The sequence below is a fragment of the Callorhinchus milii genome, unplaced genomic scaffold (genome assembly GCF_018977255.1).
Source record: "Callorhinchus milii isolate IMCB2004 unplaced genomic scaffold, IMCB_Cmil_1.0 Scaffold17, whole genome shotgun sequence".
NCBI lineage: Eukaryota > Metazoa > Chordata > Chondrichthyes > Chimaeriformes > Callorhinchidae > Callorhinchus > Callorhinchus milii.
Window position 1 is genome coordinate 8,763,981 of NW_024704758.1, and position 18,090 is coordinate 8,782,070.

General features: G+C 40.3%; 1 protein-coding gene and 1 pseudogene across 6 annotated transcripts in view; both read right to left on the bottom strand.

The window, feature by feature from the left end:
- The window catches only part of LOC103174944 (MOB kinase activator 2), a 93,522-nt gene that overhangs the window by 18,692 nt on the left and 56,740 nt on the right, over positions 1–18,090 (bottom strand). The window contains exon 1 of one of the 6 annotated variants that reach the window (XM_042341280.1): positions 3,396–3,601. The exons of 4 other annotated variants lie outside the window; for them this stretch is intronic. In XM_042341280.1, the coding sequence (XP_042197214.1) occupies positions 3,396–3,586 (191 nt within the window). In that variant the 5' untranslated portion in view covers positions 3,587–3,601. Of the gene's footprint in view, positions 1–2,922; positions 3,158–3,395; positions 3,602–18,090 lie in introns of those variants that run through there. One more of the 6 variants, XM_042341281.1, reaches the window with a different exon arrangement.
- On the bottom strand, positions 5,642–5,875 carry LOC121850344 (annotated as a pseudogene).

Consider the following 18,090-nt stretch of genomic DNA (forward strand, 5'->3'; position numbering starts at 1 on the left):
CTGCTGTCTGATATTCTCAGAAACAGCCACGTCTGTTCTTCCTATAACGGGCATCAGAGCAGGGGTGGGTGGGTGTTGTGTGTGTTTGCGTGTGACACACTCTGTGTGTGAGCAGGTGTGTGTGTGTGTCAGTGGCACTCTCTCAGTTTGTGAGCAGGGTATGTGTGTTTCACCCAGGCTCAGTTGCATTCTCGCCTCAAAATAATAGGCTCAAGCCCCAAAATATGAGTTCATAGTCTAGGCTGACACTCCAATTGTCAGAGGTAAATGACGCTAAACTGAGGTCCTGTCTGTCTGTTCAGGTGGATGTTAAAGATCCTGTGGCATTGTTCAAAAACAGAAGGGAGTTTCCTGGCCAATAATTCCCCAGATAAGATTGGCCATTCACTTCATGATTCTTTGAAGGACATTGCAATGCACCATTTGCCAATTCCTGTCTGTTCTACCTTGCCTTTGGATTCAGAGACCTTACATCCCTACTCAATTAAGTGATCAGCAATTATATCCAGGTTGAGTTCCCATTAGATGGATAGACAGTACCAAAAAAAACTCTTGAGTAGCTAGTGAGTAACAAGTGCGTTACCATCATCAAGTGAGCGAGTGCATTGGCATCGTCTTGCATACTACAGCAAGGCCAGACTGCAAACCATCAAACATCAATTCCACCACTTTGCAGTGTGAAACTGAAGATTGTGTATTCACACAAGGGGCAATGTCTGCCAGCAGCCACTGTCCCAGACATCAATTCCTTCAGGTTTTTGATGAACCACTGCCTTCAATGTGGTGGAGATACCTAAACAGGGCAGCTTAGCCCAGTACTGAACAGAGATCAACACTACATAACTCATATCCTTAAACAGGAATAAAATTTCTTATAATTCGGGCACGTCCTCAAATCTGCTAGTCTGAACACTTTAGGGCAACGGTGATGGTTTCTCTGAAGCAGACCGCAAGGGTACAAGAACATTTAAACATCACATATAATTAACAGTGAGGTGCTCCCACCTCTTTGTGTAATATGAACACTCTCCAGGCAAAAAACTACCAACATTTTTAACCATTGAGAATACAATGGAAATGTTATACGCCTGAATTTCACCATCTGTTACAGACTATAGGACGGAGTCGTTCTTTCATTTGTGAAAGAATAATATCTTATTGTTAATATTTTCCCAAACTAGAGTAAACAAATTAACTACATTGCTTCCATTTGCTTCCTCCACTGAATCCCCACCATCACAAGCTAATAAAATGAGGTTGGCCCACTGCCAAATGAATGCAGTGTATTAACTTCTCCGTCTGAAGGAGAGTTCACTTTCAGAGTAAAGTTTACAATCGCTGTGCTTCTGCACGACCAATGGATCATGAAAGTATCTGCAGCAAACCTGGAAATTCAACAAACCTGCAGTTTGCTTCCCAAAGATAAAGCACAGACTCACCAAAAATGGTTATGTGAATGCAAGTATTATTATGTGGTTGTAGTGAGTCAAAGGAGAATCAAGGGACATGTGTGGTTTGTATCTTCCTAATTTGTGGAATTTAATTTATAATGGGTTGGGGGGTGGGGAGAGATGTGAAAGGCGGAGAAAATAAATAATGAACTCGAGGCTGATACCTCATATGAAATTATGACAACTTTAAAACATACAATACAGAGGCATGACTTTGGCAGTTTGGCAAATCTGCAAAGTTTGGCATTTGCGGTTACTGAACATAGTACATGTCTCTCTCACAAACTGTCGCCTTTGAGACCTGGCAGTATTTATGAGCAGCTTAAACAATTGCTATATTTGCAGTTACAACAGTAGTAGAATAAATGAAATAGTGTAAACAGCATTCAAAGTGATTCTATCTAACATACTAGAGTGGGTCAAACCTGAAAGGTTTCTGAAGTTGAAATGTTCGATTACTTGAGGTGTGGCGGTGTTAATTTAAAGAGATTCAAAGGCACAGCACAGGAAACATCCACAGTCTCAGTTGTTTATTCAGTCTGTTGCTTGTGCTTCAACCACTGTACAGAGAGCGAGAGGCAGAAGGCTGATACATTTCATTTGCACTGACTTCTGTTTAGCACTCAAGCCACATGCAAGAGAGGGAAGGTGAACTTCACTCTTGCAGTTATTCCCCAGGGTATCAATAACCAAACACTATCAAGTGGAGTGTGCAAGCACCTCGTGTGTTGTTAACAGTCTGATCAAACATTAAGTCAAGTAACTGCAGAGAAAGCCATTAAACATTAAACTTTCAGCACGGAAATGTTACTGTTCAAACAACAATAAAACACTCCAGCTTTGCCATTACAACCAGTCAACAAACCAATGCCAACTTTTTGAGGAGTTAAAGTCCGCTATGCTTACTGACTGCTCCTTTTATATGTTGCTACGTTACAACAATTTGCCTTAGCAATAAGTTCAAATACAAACAACTTGCACTTCTAGAACTCAGATAGTGCCTTTCACATAGGACAAACGCCTCAAAGTGCTTCACAAAGTCAGTGGGGGGGTCCGAGCAGGAAAGAAAGGAGGGGAATCTAAAGATCCTGATCAATGGCACAGTCAAAAAGATAAATTGACACCGAGTAGAAGCAAATCCAGTTTACATGCAGCTGTCCATATTGTGACAATCTTACAGTAAATGAAACAATAAAAATCAGTTACAGATCTCAGCTGGACAGTCAAGACAAGAGGCGCCATGCTTCATGCTGTTGTCAATTCAGTATTTCATGGGAGGCAACTGTGCTTCTTTCAGTCCCAAGGGGAAAGAAAATTCAGTCAGTTTATGACTGGCGTTACGTCTGCAAGTGCACATACAACAATTGAAATAACCTTAACAGCAGAAGACAAACTCAAATATTCCGACAACCTTAACTGTGTCCTTTCTCCTCCCCGAGTAATGTCCAGGAAAGGAAAAGTGTGCCTCTACCTCAAGACTCTTCCCACGGCCTGCAGAACCATTTTGCAACTCAATCCCGTTTTTGGCTGTGCGAGCAGCGGCCTGTCCCCAGAGTGGTTTAAGTGATCTCCCACCATGTCGAGCAGTTTTCACGGCGACCAGAACTCCCTTTGTCTGCCGGCTCTCAAACTAGTCAAACTACTCGCACAACTCTAACAGCACTGAGCTTCAAACAACCTTCGCCTCCAACCAATCAGGGGCTCAGGGTGCCTGGATTTGGCATGAAACGACAAGCAGCCCACTGATTTCATCAACAGTCAGGGTCATAAATCAAGGAGCGTCTGGCGAGGGGGAAAAAAAAAGTCCTTGCAGGGGAGATAGAAGACAGCTCCGCTGCAGAAAAATACAAGGGCATTACTCAAGTTTACATCACAAGTATTGGTAGTGGTTGCAGGTTGAACTTCGGGCTTTAAACCAAACACCTTATTTTAACACGCACTCACTCAGCCTCTCTTTTTCCTCCACTCACTGCCAGTTTTTCCTCTCTGGGACGGATCAATATCAAACCAAATAGACCTGTGTGGGCAGTGTGCTCTATATCCCTCCAGCTCTGGCTGCGTGAGAGGTTACTGGCCTCTAACTCAGCGCCTCCCTCCTCCCTGATGCCCCTCTCCCCAACTCTCACAAATCCCATCACTTGACAGCACAGTATTCTGTGGTCTGTCCAAAAAAAAAATCAAGAAAAACATTGCTAACTTTAGAATAGAGCACAGCATATAGTTATCATAAACCCACAACTGTGCAACTTTCAAAACATTTAAATAGCACTCCATCGCAAGAGACTGGGTAAACCACATGCAGTGTGTACAATCTTGAGCAGCCCCTGCTCGGAGCTCCACTTAAACCCTTTCACCTCAACTTTCTTATGTTTTAATAGCTCGAACAGAATTTAATGTGTTACTAAGTATTGAGCCTCTGACAGACGGCTACTGCTCCAGCCAGTTCTGGTCTAACAGGTGGTACGAGGGGAAGAGACGAGTGAGACACAAACTTGCTCTCCCAGATCTAGTTACTATACAAATCTTCTAATTAACAGGCAGCTCCAGACAGCTAGTATTGTGTTTACGTGCCTGCCCGTATAGCAGGAAACACAATTAATTCAACAGCTAAACAAATTAAATTCTAGGTCTACTGATAGAGGGCAGCAACACAATTTACCTCCTTGTTAATCTATATATGTGTGGAATGCAAAGCTTGCACTGCAGAGTAACAGCAATGATCAGTGGCACTCATCACAAGAACGTCATGCCACCTCTCTTCATATCCAGAACAGGGGAATAAATAGATTGAATGTTTTAATGCATCGCATGGCTAACTTTTTCCAAAAAGACAGTATCAGTTTGGAAAATGAATCCCAGTCTGCCTGCTCCCACTTGCCCACCCTCAGGTCAATTGGTGTGACTGAAACGCCGAGTATCCGTCAGCATCACACGTGTCTGGTAACTGGGTCAGATGCCAGGCAAGCCCACGTATCCAATCACAGTCTCCTGAGCCCAGCCACAGTTTGACAGCATCTTGGCCAGACGGTAAAGATTTCTACTCTCCCAACAGCTGTTAGTCATAAAATGGAACTTTTGGTAATTCTATGACAATGCTTCTATTCCGCACAGGTATTATTATTGACCGACTTTAATTCATAGCGCTTCTTCTTCTTCTCTTCCACCCCCTTAAATAAATAAGAAGTGGTTTACCACCTCTACTCATCTGGCACCTTGTAAACCACTGTAAGGTTTTCTGTGAGAGGTTACTATGAGGCTAGAGATCTTAATCTCTTCAGTTATACCCTCAACTCACTCAGATATACTGAGATTGAGATAATTAGACATTTGAAGAAGAGGAACATTATAAAACGGGTATGGGGAAAGAGCAGTTAGGTCTGATTGGAGAACATCAACAACAAATTACACTTGTACAGTGCCCTTCACATCGGAACGACATCCCAGGGTGCTGGACAGGTAGGGGTTTTTGGACCCCAGCTGGGAACACTATCATATCAGCTCCTCCAATGCTGCCACTTCTAGGACATGAATCCACATGAACTGAATACTCTAATGCATCTTTTTTTCCTTGTTGGAATGTCACATCATATTCAAATTTCTACTCAACTCTTCTGCACTGTGACAATGTTTGTGCGTAATCCCCGGTATCAATTTGCATTAGGTTATATATCCATCACCACAACAGTTTACTCACAATGAAATGACTTCAGATCAACATAACGTAGTAACTAGCAAGCCGGTTTTCCAATGCAAGATATTCTTTAGGCTGAGTGGCATTCAAATATCTTTGCATTTGGAACCTCAGTCAGTACGTTTTCATTTATATATTTACACTGAACAAGCTTCACACCATGAAACCCAGTCTAACTAATGAAGTCATTTTAACAATTCCAAAATTTTTTTTTATTGGTGAACGAGGTTAGACCTGCTCACCTCCCATTAAGCCGAATTAGACCAAAACGTTCCACTGTGGGAACGAGCGTTGTGTCCCCGCAGACAAACACCAATTCCCCAAACCCTTCCAGGCCCCAAATAGTCAAAGGACAATGCGGAACTGAACGATGTCTTCACGACCACCCGAACAAGTCAGGTGATCAGATGTCCTCTCTGGCAGGGTTAGCCCGGCCTGAACCGAGTGACCAAGTGTTCAGGGTAGATCCGAGTTCAAGTATTCTCTGCTTCCTCTTTGTGAGAGCAGATCAAACTCCTTAGATCAGAAGTACTGCAATACCGATCCCAATCAACTTAGGGCTGAAAGCATAGCTGCAGCTGGGAGCTCTATTTTCCCCACAATGTGCCATTTATGGGTGAGATCTGGTTCGGAAATCTCAACAGGAAATGAACTTCCCCAGCAGTACTAGCTCCAGAAGTAACTGCATAAGAACAGACTACACTTGATCTTAGCCAAATGGCCGAGAAGCAATACATTAACAAATGATGATTTTACATACAGAAATGAGCCGAAAAGATAAGAAGCAGTTTATTCCAATGCATAACTTAGTACACCTCATACTTGTTATGAGGTGGACTAAGTTACTTAATCTCTGATGAGACCAGTGCCCAACTTAGCTCACTCGCAAACCTCCCACAGATTTCTGTACAGTCTGAGCTGAATTTCTGGAATACTTGGGTTCCATTGCTTTGGATCAATCTATTTCATTGCAAGTTATAGTCGTTGAAGAGCTTTTAAAACTAGCCAAAAAATTAAATTGGTATTTCAGTGATGGGGCAAATGTTATTAACCAAAGACATCAAAGTGATAAATTAATCCTAGCTCATGAAAATAGTTGTTGTTAAAAACAAAGTCATACACACAATCCAATAGGGGCAAGTCTCCAGTCTCCAGTGAACAGTCTCCACATTTGCAAGGTGGAACTCAACGCAGCGTGTTTTTTTAACTGCAAGGTTCTTTGAGGAAAATCCACCATCTTGTGCTCTGACTGGCTGACTCACTGATGCGATTTCCAATCAGGAACATGGGAGTGCAAAGTACTGTTGCTCATTTCATGACTGCCCAAACCAGTAGACAGGTTGAAACAAGAATGAATCTTCTTACAAAGAGGCACACAAGTAGTTAGTAAGCAACCCTCCAGGTTTGGGATTTGAAAGGCAATTTAAAAATAAAGCTGTGCCCAGTGTGAAGCACCAGAGCTGTCAATCAATGAAAACAGTCAACGGTGTCAGAAGTCAATCTGTCCTGTTTTCAGCCAAAATTCCCCTACCAGGTAACAAGTGCTCGGTTAACTATCAAACTGAAGCAACACCTGAATCAAATGATGAGAATGTGCCACATATGCTGAATTTCTAAGTTGTTACACGGACACAGAGCATCTATCCACAATGCTTAAGGGTTTTTTTAAAAAATAAACTGTATGCTCAGTACATTTCTGTAAGGTTTATAAAGGTTCAGAATGTATCTTGAATTGTGACCTGACAAGTTCAATTTATCTCATTTTCATTTCTAACAAACCCAACTCAAGACCACACTGACATGTCAGCTTTACTCAGGCACAAAAACGTGCGATGCATAAGTGTGTATAAAAGATCTTGTTACAGCATTAAGAAAACTGAAGTGGAATAGATTTTCCCTTTGAGTGCCATAGCATAACAGATAAATTTCACACTGGCAGAACAGCACTGGTAAAGGCACTGATTACAAAACTAGACAACCGAATGACCCCCCCCTTATCCCTTCAATCCCAAAGTGGGTTCTTCACTGTACATGAAAACATTTACATTCTCGATTAATGCCAATTCCCAATGAAATCGCAACATTGGATTTCTCAGGATAGCTGCTGAGCATTTGGTTTTTAATCCAGCATTAAAAATCCAGCATATTCTACACAACTCAAACCACTTGAGGCCCTTATCTGAACAGCCCACGACCCCCAAAGAGTCCTGGAATAATCTGGTTACAAAAGAATTAATAATATGATGGCAAGAGGAATGGATATTCTTGTCTCAGCTCCAGCCTTAAACCAGATCCAACAAACAAGTAGACTAAATGTGATGATGCTGTCTCGTCAAACGTATTCATCGAAATTGTATCCCTTTACAATAAATCGAATAAATTGTATACAAAAGGACTTATAAACTGTAGATCTACTTTGTTGAAAGACGGGGAGGTTTGGTGGGGAGAGGGCAAGAGAAAGGACAAATTCAATTCAAGTGTTGCCCCTCAAACTCATATTCTTGTTGCTTGAAAGAGAACACTTTAATTTTGTTTCACTCAACTCTTAACTTTATGGTCTTATCAGTTAATGGATTTCAATCTATGGACGATAGTCATTTACTTAATAGAATCAAGCAGGTTTTACTACTCTTTTAAAAAAAACTGAAAAAACACTATGCAATTCTTGAACTCTGTACTACTTGAATCCACTTCACATCACGTTTCCTTTGTACTTCTCACAGTACAAAGCGTGGAATAACAATGTTTGCAAGAAAAAGCTGTACAGTTTTAAAAAGACAAAATAAGTTAAGAATCCATATGCAAATCTGGATACTTGGAAGCCTGATGTTTAGATAGTTTGCAAGTAATGTGTTCAATAGGTTCACAATTTCAGTGCATGTTTCACAAATATGCATTAAAACTTTAGATAATTTAATCTCATGTGAATTCCAATGGACAGGCCAGGCCTTCAAAATGCTGTGTTCTCACCCACCGAGATCCAAACAAGCACCTCAGGAAAACCCATATGCACGAGACTGAACTCTCATCAGAGTTATACATACATGCTTGTACAATAGAAACAGAATACAATAGAACTAAGAGAAAGTCTTTTGAATATGAAGTAAACTTGCTGTCCATTGCTCAGTGATTTGAGTCAGTGAACTGCTGAGCCACAGACCATGAAAATCTCCGGATTGTGTCGAGCTAGGTAGATTCAACTGTGCGGCACTGGTGAGCTGCAATTTGCCTCCGTGTCACTGGTTTTGGGTAAGGAAAATAGCCAAGGGCTCCTGCTCCCATCGCTATCCAGCCAACACTCTTGGACATTTACATGAGCAGGATTAGGTTCCCCACAGACAATGAGCTGCCTCACATGATGGAATGAGATAATGGTAAGCATCCTGTTAATCCACATCTACCTAAGCAACGAGTCAAAGAGGAGCGGACAGCTGTAAAAAGGGAGAAAAGAATTAGCGAAAATTGTTTTTGGAGCAAAAAATAGACTGATGAAAGGTTTGTAAGCTACGTGAGACAAGGTAGTGTTCCAGCATAAAATGTCTGGAGCCACATGGTCTAATTCACGAACGTTCTGCAGCACGCCTGCTTTCAATGAGGAGAGGGCAAGATGAAAATCTCTTACCAGGATTGGTTAAAAAAAATCTCAGATGGAGTTCAAGTTCCTGAGGTGTTGCGTCACTTCGTAGATGTGAAAATTCTTAAATTTAGAACAGAATAACCTATTCACCAGACTTACAGGATCCCAGTGTCTCCGGGAGTAGAATAAATAAATAGAAGCAGTTATTTTGCTTGCGTTGGCCATTAATGTTGTTAGAAAAGTCTACAATATTTCAACATACGACTTTCTTGTTTGATTACATCAATCGCTACGTGTTTCACAGTAAAACTGGCAATTATTTTAATGAAAGTTATTAATATTATGAGAATACGAGGAATTTGTAAAGTTACCACAGTCTGAAAGGGGTATCGCTGGCTGCAGTTGCAAGTTGGCAGAAGGGAGGGTTTTGGCAGGAAATGAGTTCAGCGCTCAAGAGTTTAACCTATTGCAGACTAACAGTGGTCTCCATTGTGCAGCTTAACTTTTACTAATTTAGTGATTCGAGCTGTACACTAATTGTTGCGCGCTTGAGTGGAATGCGTGTAAGTGGTGCAGCCAGCCTGGCTTCAGCCCTCAAAACCCAGAGGACCTTGTCACATACACTAAGCCAACACCTCTTTTCTTACACAAAGCAACTCTGTTCTTAAGCCGTCAGGATTCGTAAAGGACCTGGCTCCCAGCTAAAAACTTTGGTAATGCAGTTTATGTTACGTCAGTGACATAAGCCGAAGTTTATTTTGGTTGGCATTTACCAAAGTTTTTAGCTGGGAACCAGTCCCTTTAACCTTAAACTGGACAGTGACCTGAACTGGACAGCAACTGATCTCCCGACTCTTCACAGTACCAGGAAGGTCAAAGCTACAGTTTGAAAGGGAATCTCCCCAATAACAGCCTTCAAAGTTTAAAAGAATACTTAAAAAGAGCTGTTAACTCAAATTCTGCTTTCCCAATGGCTGGTTCATATTTCTAAGTGACCCATGATATGAGATAAGTTTAATAAACAGTATATTTCCAGAAATAGATTCACTTTTGTCTCTTTATTTTATGGAAAAAATCACTAACCACTGTATTCAGATGTAAAAGTTTGTCCCCCTTGTGCAGGTTAACTTAAAATCATTCAAGGATTGTGGTAGTCTGCAAGATGTGTACAACTACATATGTGCAGTGCCCATTTCGGCCACAAAATATACAGTCGATTCACTTTACAGTATGATCTGTGAAGTACTTTGAGACATCTCTATAATGTGAAAAGGCACTACATCAAATGCAAGGATTATATTATTTGTGGGTAATGGAGCTAATACTAGTTTACCTTCCCATTGGCACTTAGGTCTTAGAATATTGTATAATGATGGCTTTAAGTCAGAATTCCCCACCCTCCAAAAAAGGTTGTTTAGCAATCCACAGTTGAACTAAATTTTTATGATTGTGCATGATGAATGTTACATTTAAACACAGGAGCACATCTGTTCTCTGTATGTTTGTGTTGAATACTGAAATGATAAAACAAGACGTACAGGATGCAAACATGTTGCAACTTGTTATAAGGAAATCAAATTCTTTCAAAACGTCCTCAGCTTATGAGCTGGAAACAGGAATGCTCAATAGAAAATCTAATCTTATTTTCCTGAGGCATTTCCTTTGCTCGCACAGGGTGAAGTACTGTCAAGAGACGCACACTATTGATGTGGAAGGGCAGCCTGAAGCAAACACGATAATGTCTGAGTTTGTTCATATCTGTGTGGCCAGGCTTTCCTGCAAAAACTCAACTCTCTTGTTCAAGCAGGGGAAGCGATTGCAAAACATCATATTCCGCAGGCTTGAAAAACTTGGGAGTTCTCAAAATATTAAGTTAACAATAGCATCTCCCTCAAGTCCATCGAGAAGGCAATCAAGGAAGGATAAGCAAGCTTTTTGGCAACTTCCATTCAATGCCAATTGTTCCTCTGAAAATAACAGCATGAATACAACTTGTGCCAAAAGCTAGGCTAAAATGTACATAAGCAGAACCAATATTAAATGCTGTGGATGGAACTGAAGGAATGTATAACCTTGTTAGGGTATACTTCATTGCTTTCCCCCCCTCTGAACTGTAAAAAAAACTGCACAACGCTTAATGGGTGGCGAGATACCTCATATTTGGGGACAAAGAGGTAGAATAAATGTTACACTTACGTTTACATCAGGTTTTGAATTAATTACAGATACATTTTCAATGGACTCAATTCTGATCAGCAACATTGAATGAGCTGATTGGGAAGCCTTTAAATCCTTAAGCTGAAATAATGTGAAATTGTTCCACTTTGGCATAAACCTTTACAACACAAATTCTACCCCTGCCAAGTTGGCACAAAAAAAATCTTTGAAAATGTCATTAACAATCCCAAGTAAAAGTCTCAATGTGGTGAGGATAAACCTGTAATAAATGTCCAGTAAGTGGCATTCAAGAAAGGTATAGGACTACTGGAAAAGCACATGGTTATGGTAAAGGAGCTCATGATGGACTTCAAACATACACAATCCTCCACCCAATTGCTTTGTGAAATATGTTTGAGTTTCAAAAGCAGAGATGAAGTGTGTTGAAGGGCCATAAAGGGGTGGGGGGTGGGGGGGGGTGAAGGAATATAAAGTAGCCAACAACCATATTTCTTCAGAGGTGCCAATGATAATCCTTAGCACATGGTACAACAGATCTTCCTGTGAAATGGAGCATCTCTCAAATAAACGACTCCGCACAGCAGCACAACCATCCAGCGTAAACTAACCCTTACCTACGGGAAGTATCAACAGTCAGACTACCCAAAGTGAAGGCTGAAGTTCAGCCATTTAAGATGCTACAATCGTCTTCAGTCTTCAACTGACTTTTTTTTAAAAAACAAAGTTTACTGTAAAGTATCCGAACAATGAAAAAAAACCAAAATCCTGTAGATGACCGAGTGTCAACAGCAATCAGAAGTGTAAACAACTCTTCTTGATTTGGATGGAAACTGACAAGTTATCACATACCAGTGCTCTGCTGGCCCAGGATACAATCATGCAGCTCAGGAGCTGCATTCCATGGATTTAACATCTGCAGCTTTGAACTTTAAACAGCTTTATAAGCGCAGAAGTTTGCAGCCATTTTTAAATAGTAGATAGTAGAGAAACTATAAACAGTCGTAACAAACGTATGAAAGATCTCATCATGGTCCGTCAGGCTATAATTTCAGAATTTGACTCTTTAAATTCACGGATTTTGAAATCTGTTCCGAGATCTGAACATTCTCCTATCTGGTCTGTCCACCATTTCATCATATGGAGGAGCTTTGGGGTCTTTCACTCCAGTGGAATGCTTCCAAAATTCCTCTGCGATTCCCTGGAAGAGATCCTGCAAACAACAGTAAGTTCTGGGAACGAGTTCCTACTCTCCTGTGTAATCAAATCCCATGTGTCCTGAGGCAGAACAACAATAACTCAAGCCACACTACTTTTTGGAAAAGTACACAACAGACATGTTTCTGTAGTTCAACTCCCCAATTGCTGAGTTGGAAAAGGTCAAACCTGACACTGAGCAATAATGCCCAAAGAGCTAGAGGGTTGAGTCAGAGAACATTTAAGTCTGCAGATCATAATTATGGTAGAGGTGCTTTTAATCAACTTCAGGACTCCTGGCTTTTGGGTCTATTCACTCCAAGGCCTCTGCCAACAAACATCTATGGGACACACAGAATAGTCCAAGAGTTCCAGATACTAACCAATGTCCTGGCACTCCCTGACTCAGTGTGCAGCAACACGCTACACAAAATACTACATTCACATCTTCCCCCTCCCTCCCGTGCCCATGTCAAGACAATCCAGATTAACTGCATGGCCTTTGACGTATTTACAATACAAAATCAACAACAAACAACAGCAACAACAACAACTTGCACTTATATAGGACCCTCCATGTGGGGTAGCATCAAAGTGCTTAACAGTGGCAGAGCCTGACTCTGAACCAGCGGGAGGTGGCCGTAAGCACAGTTTAACAGGAAAATCACATTTGTACAGCACCTTTCAAGTTGAGAGGACATCCCAAAGCGCTGGGATTTATCCACTTAATTACACCTCATGTACTCTGAACGATTCACATTCTGCCCTCTTCCCCCAAAGTCTATAAATATCCTGCCTCCTGCTTTAATTCTCAGCTCCTCTCCCAATCTGCCGGCAGGGTCATTGGGATGAAACCTCTAACAGCAGCAGTAGCACATCGGTTACTTCCTTTTTAAAACAAAAGGCCAAGGTTCAACTCGCTTGAATTTCTAAACAAATTCTGAACTCTGCATTTATGAACAGATCCTTCAAAATCATATCCGGACGTCTGCTCAAATGGAAATTACTTTTATATTTGGTCAGGTCTGTGTCAGCAATGACCATCAATAGACACCCAATTAATTCCATGAATTCACTCAACTTAATGCTCTAACACCAAGCCATAACATTGCAGCTGGTGTGCATGATATGCCTCCATTGACATGAAGGAATATTATTCTCCTTTAATCAGGCATCAAGAACATGAAGTTACAGCAGCTCCTACACATTTTTCTAAAGGGAAGCAGTCACGTCTCACGGTTTTTGAGGATTCATTCCAGAGCTACTCAACCTTTGGCCTCGTGATCCAGGATATCTGACCTCCTCCGTTTGAATTCAATGTTGTCATTCAATCCTCAGTCTCATTTGCTCTGTCCAATAAAATGGAAATAACACCAAGTCTGGCTGCAAAAAAAATCCTATCAATGCACGATGGGATGTCATGTATCCATTACCATCATAAACCACTTCCAACATGCATAGACAAGGTTTCACATCACGAGCAACAAAAACAGCATTAACGGTGTTTCCAAATCACACAACACTGCATATAGGTCAGGAGTATGTTTGAATAGTGGGAAGTTAAGAGGCAGAAATACTGTACATTCAAGGAGACCAGTTGATGGCTTTGGCCTCTGTTATAGTTAAGTCATCATTTTAGCAGGCGGGGAGATCAAACAAGGAACCAGGAGAAGATTTAAATTGCAGTGGGGTTGTGAGTTCAAGGATGGAGGAAGTGCAATCTAATCTAAATAATCAAAAACTTCAAAAGCTCTAAATATTTCGTACAACCCTAGTCTTAACCCGATGAGTGGAATAACCCTAAAATTGTTTAATTTTCATTAAAATAGCTCTGATGCTAACTAAACCTGGAAGCCTTGGTGTCCCAATTGTCAGTGGTGTATTGGCTTGTTAAGTTGTACCTAATCAGTTCTCTTGCAAAATAAAATGGGTGAATGAACATCTTAAATGTATCCCGCATTCAGACAAACAATATTCAAACACTCTTTGCTGTGTAACTCTCTTATAATATCAAGCCAGATAGTTCAAAGTCATCTCATATGGGTCAATATGAGCAATGAACAAGCATGGCATCCTTTTTTGGAACAATTACAAGTCACACCCTTTGAATAACAGGAGATGGAATGAATTATAGCCACAATGCTTTTTACTTGCATTGGATCTCACACTTCACTTTCAAATTTGCTATGCCCTGCCTGAAATAAAAACCCAATTACATTCCCCAAACTTTTCAATAAAAGGGCATTTTCATTGCTTATGTGGAGGGGGGGGGGTGGGGGATTGCAGATAAGAAGAAAAAAAATTGGTGTTAAAAAAAAACAGCCTTGTCAATTTGAAGTTTTATTTCAAAATACCTTAAACTTAAGTAGAAGAGTGCAATCGCTTTAAAAAGTCATATGGATTTAATTTATTTCAGTTCAACCTATGTAGTTATGATTGTTTCTCAAAGTATTCATTTCATTAATCAATCCGACTGGGCTAGTTAGTTTTCATTTATAAACCTTTACAGCTTTAAATAGCAGCAATCAATATAAGGACAAAATTCACAAACTGCAGATTAATATCTCGCGCAGATCCTCCAAGGTTCACACAGGAAGTTCAATTTAACTCTACTCTCTAGGGCTTGACACCGATTTGATCGGCTACGAGTTGGGGAACGAGACAGTGCACAGAAGAAGAATCGCAGGTTGACGTCTGTTCAGCAACAATACAATTAGAATACACAGCACAGAAACAGGCCATTCGGCCCAACTGGTTATGCTCCACATGAGCCTGCTCCTGCCCTTCCTCAACTAAGCCTTCAAGCATACTTTCTAAATAAAACCCATAGTTTTTAACATGAAAATCTGATGAGATATAGGTTTGCTGCATTTTTCACAACTCCCACTGGTGCAGATTTCCGTAGATGTGACATGAAAGGTGCTCTATAAATGTAATTTTGTGGTGGTTGTAGATAAAAATCTATACATTTCATGAGGAGGGAGAGCTGCTGTATGGCAGCTATCTTTCTAGGTCTAAACTGCAGACATCCCAAGCTATTTGAACTATCCCCTCCAAATTACTCCCACCTTAAAACACCTCACAAAAGCCAAACATTTTCACCGAATTGGTAATAGGTTTAAACCAGTGATAAGAGCTCTTCAGCATGGCCATTAACACACATCAAAACGGTTTATTACGAAGAGTAATGCAATGGTATTCAGTGGTACTAATGAAGCAAACATTAAGTTTTACATTTAATAAACAAAGACTCATGTGCTTGTAACTAATTCAGAGGATGGTGCTACTGTCCAGTTACCTAATTCGTAGCAGCTTTTAATTGCATATCTGCAGCACAATAGAAGATCTTAAGACCAATATAGCAACAAATCAGCTATGACATGTTCTTTGACAATCATGTGCACCATGCACTTTGGATTTAGGTTTGCTCACAGCATGCTGAGTTTGTCTACATTGTTAAATACAGGAAACCTGGTGCAGTAAATGCATCTTAGTAATATTATAATTTTATCAGCACATAACTGACTGCTACTTCACTTCCTGATATTGTAGCTACAATCAGCTACCACTGCAATTGATCAGAGCATGTAGTTCGCTACAATAGATAGAAGTGGACTTGCTTATATTATTGGAGTTGAAACTTTCAACAAATAAACTAAACTAAATGTTTTTCTGTGCCCCATCTCCAGCAGCCAGTATTGAGAATGAAACAAGTGTTACACAAGATGCAGCGAAAGCTCCTGTGATTCAGGCTCCTGCAGGCATTGGTCCAATGAACTTCGAGCTCGACTGCAATATTTGTGGTCCTCACATGGTCAGTATAAGAAGAGAATCACAATTATTTGTGAAACTAAAGAAATCAAAAAAGGGTTGACGAGAATATTATTGAAGCCTGACCGATATCCTAGGAAGAATGTTTGTTGCACCATGTGACAAGAGAACTCAACCTAAATAGTAATGCCGTTGTTTAATATTTATAATAATATCTATTATCATTACTACTACCACTGGTGCAGGCCGAGTTGATTGCTGACTCAACCAACGTTCAATTCAGCGCAATTGTAAGGTGCACATCATGGTGTTCCATTTCAGAAACCATCAACATTGCGTGAAGTCACTTAATGCACCAACAGCAGTAAGTGAAGAGGAACTAGATTGCAAGAAAGGTGGTGTTGTGTCATTTTGGTTGCAGTTATGTGAAATGATCCCAAGTGCGGAATTAGGCCCGATAAACAAAATAATTACAATTATATGCGAGACTACAGAATGGTTGAAGAGAATAAGTTTATGAAACCAGTTTCATCCCAAATTCATTGCATCACACTGCATCTACCTCTCTTTCCCCCCTACTCACACCCAATTACACGAAGAATTGCCTGAAAGTGAGTTAGAATTCTACACTGTATATAGATTAAGATATAGTAATACCTTATGACAAGCATATCGTTTGTCTAAACATTATAGTACTGTTTTCCAAGAGATGACACAACATTCAAAATTTTCTAGTATGCACAACAGACAGGAGGGCCTAAAAATTAGTAATCGAAGGCTGTACAGAAACCACTGTTAATACACCTGGTATTGATTTTCTTGTTATGTTGTGTTTATATTATGAATGCAAATCAGTTAAGCAACCTAAACTGGCTAATCAACAGACGAGTGTACTTCAACACAGCCAAAACTGCTTGTGTTTTGTTTAAATTCGACATACACAGTTCCATTCATTAATTCCTTTTTAAACATGGCCTCTTTGGGGAAGCAGACAGAACACAGCGTCTTTAGTTTTAATAGCTGAACATACAGAGCCCATTCTGGATCTCGTAAAAAGAATCAATGTAGACAGCCCTGCATTCCTAGTAACCGCAAAACTTTAGGGAAAGACAGACTTCCATAAGTACTGCCTCCCTTCTCCCATAACTGCACAAAAATATATCAGCCACCTCTAAATATAAATGTAAGTTGCATATGGCAACACAGTTATAGATTCTTGTGTCATCGCTTCTCGAATATATATTTGTAATGCAGACAAGATGTAGACTTTTTTGGCTGAGCTGGAATTTATTTTTAAAATTATTGAAATAATCAAATTCTTAGGCTTTTTATTTGGTTCTGCTGAGATTTCATGCAACTCTTTATGACAAGTCATATTAAGTTTGCGCCGGGAAATAGCAGATCGCACTCTGGTTTCAACCCTACAGTGATTGGTATCAGGCTAAACACAAGAAATGGCTTCAACCAGNAAAAAAAACTAATGAGGTTTGATGGGATAAGACAAAGATTGCCCACTTCCCTCCTTTTCTGAGATTTAACTCCATACTTGCTACAAAGGACTACATTTTGTGTTTTTAATGCACCAAAGCGGGTATAGAACTCTCTTTTTCTTAAACTAGCGAAGCCTAAATTCTTTCAAAATATGCCACATTGGTACAATAAGTCCAGTTCACAATCAACCAAGTATTTTGTTGATCACCGATTAAAATTCCCAACAGAAGGATTATTTTTTGATTTGGGCTTTTTTTATTGTCAGTTATAGTTGGATTATTTGTCATGGCATCCACTATATAATATGCATTCATGTGTGTGTATGTGTGGGCGCGGGGGGGGGGATTGGTGGGGAGCAGAGAGAAAGAAAAATAACTGAAGATTTGGGGCAGTCAAAAGTAGTCATCCTTGGAACAAGGCAAGACAGAATGTTCCTGCTCCCATTCCCCAAGGTTGTACATTCCACTGACACAGGTCCTCTGCTTAGCCATTCAATTAAGACAAAACTCAGTGCAACTCTGCGGGCAGATTTCATTAGCAAAACACCACCATCCTTTTTTTAAAAAAAACTTAGACCAACCTCTGAACTTCTACAGTTAGAGAATTTGGTTATCAGAAATTGCAAATTCATAATGAATATCAACACTGTTCCTTGAGCGTGTTTGCCACCTCCCTCTTTTTCCCTTCCTCAATGTCCGACTTTTTACTTGTGAAGCCCCCCAAAATGTTTTCCTACT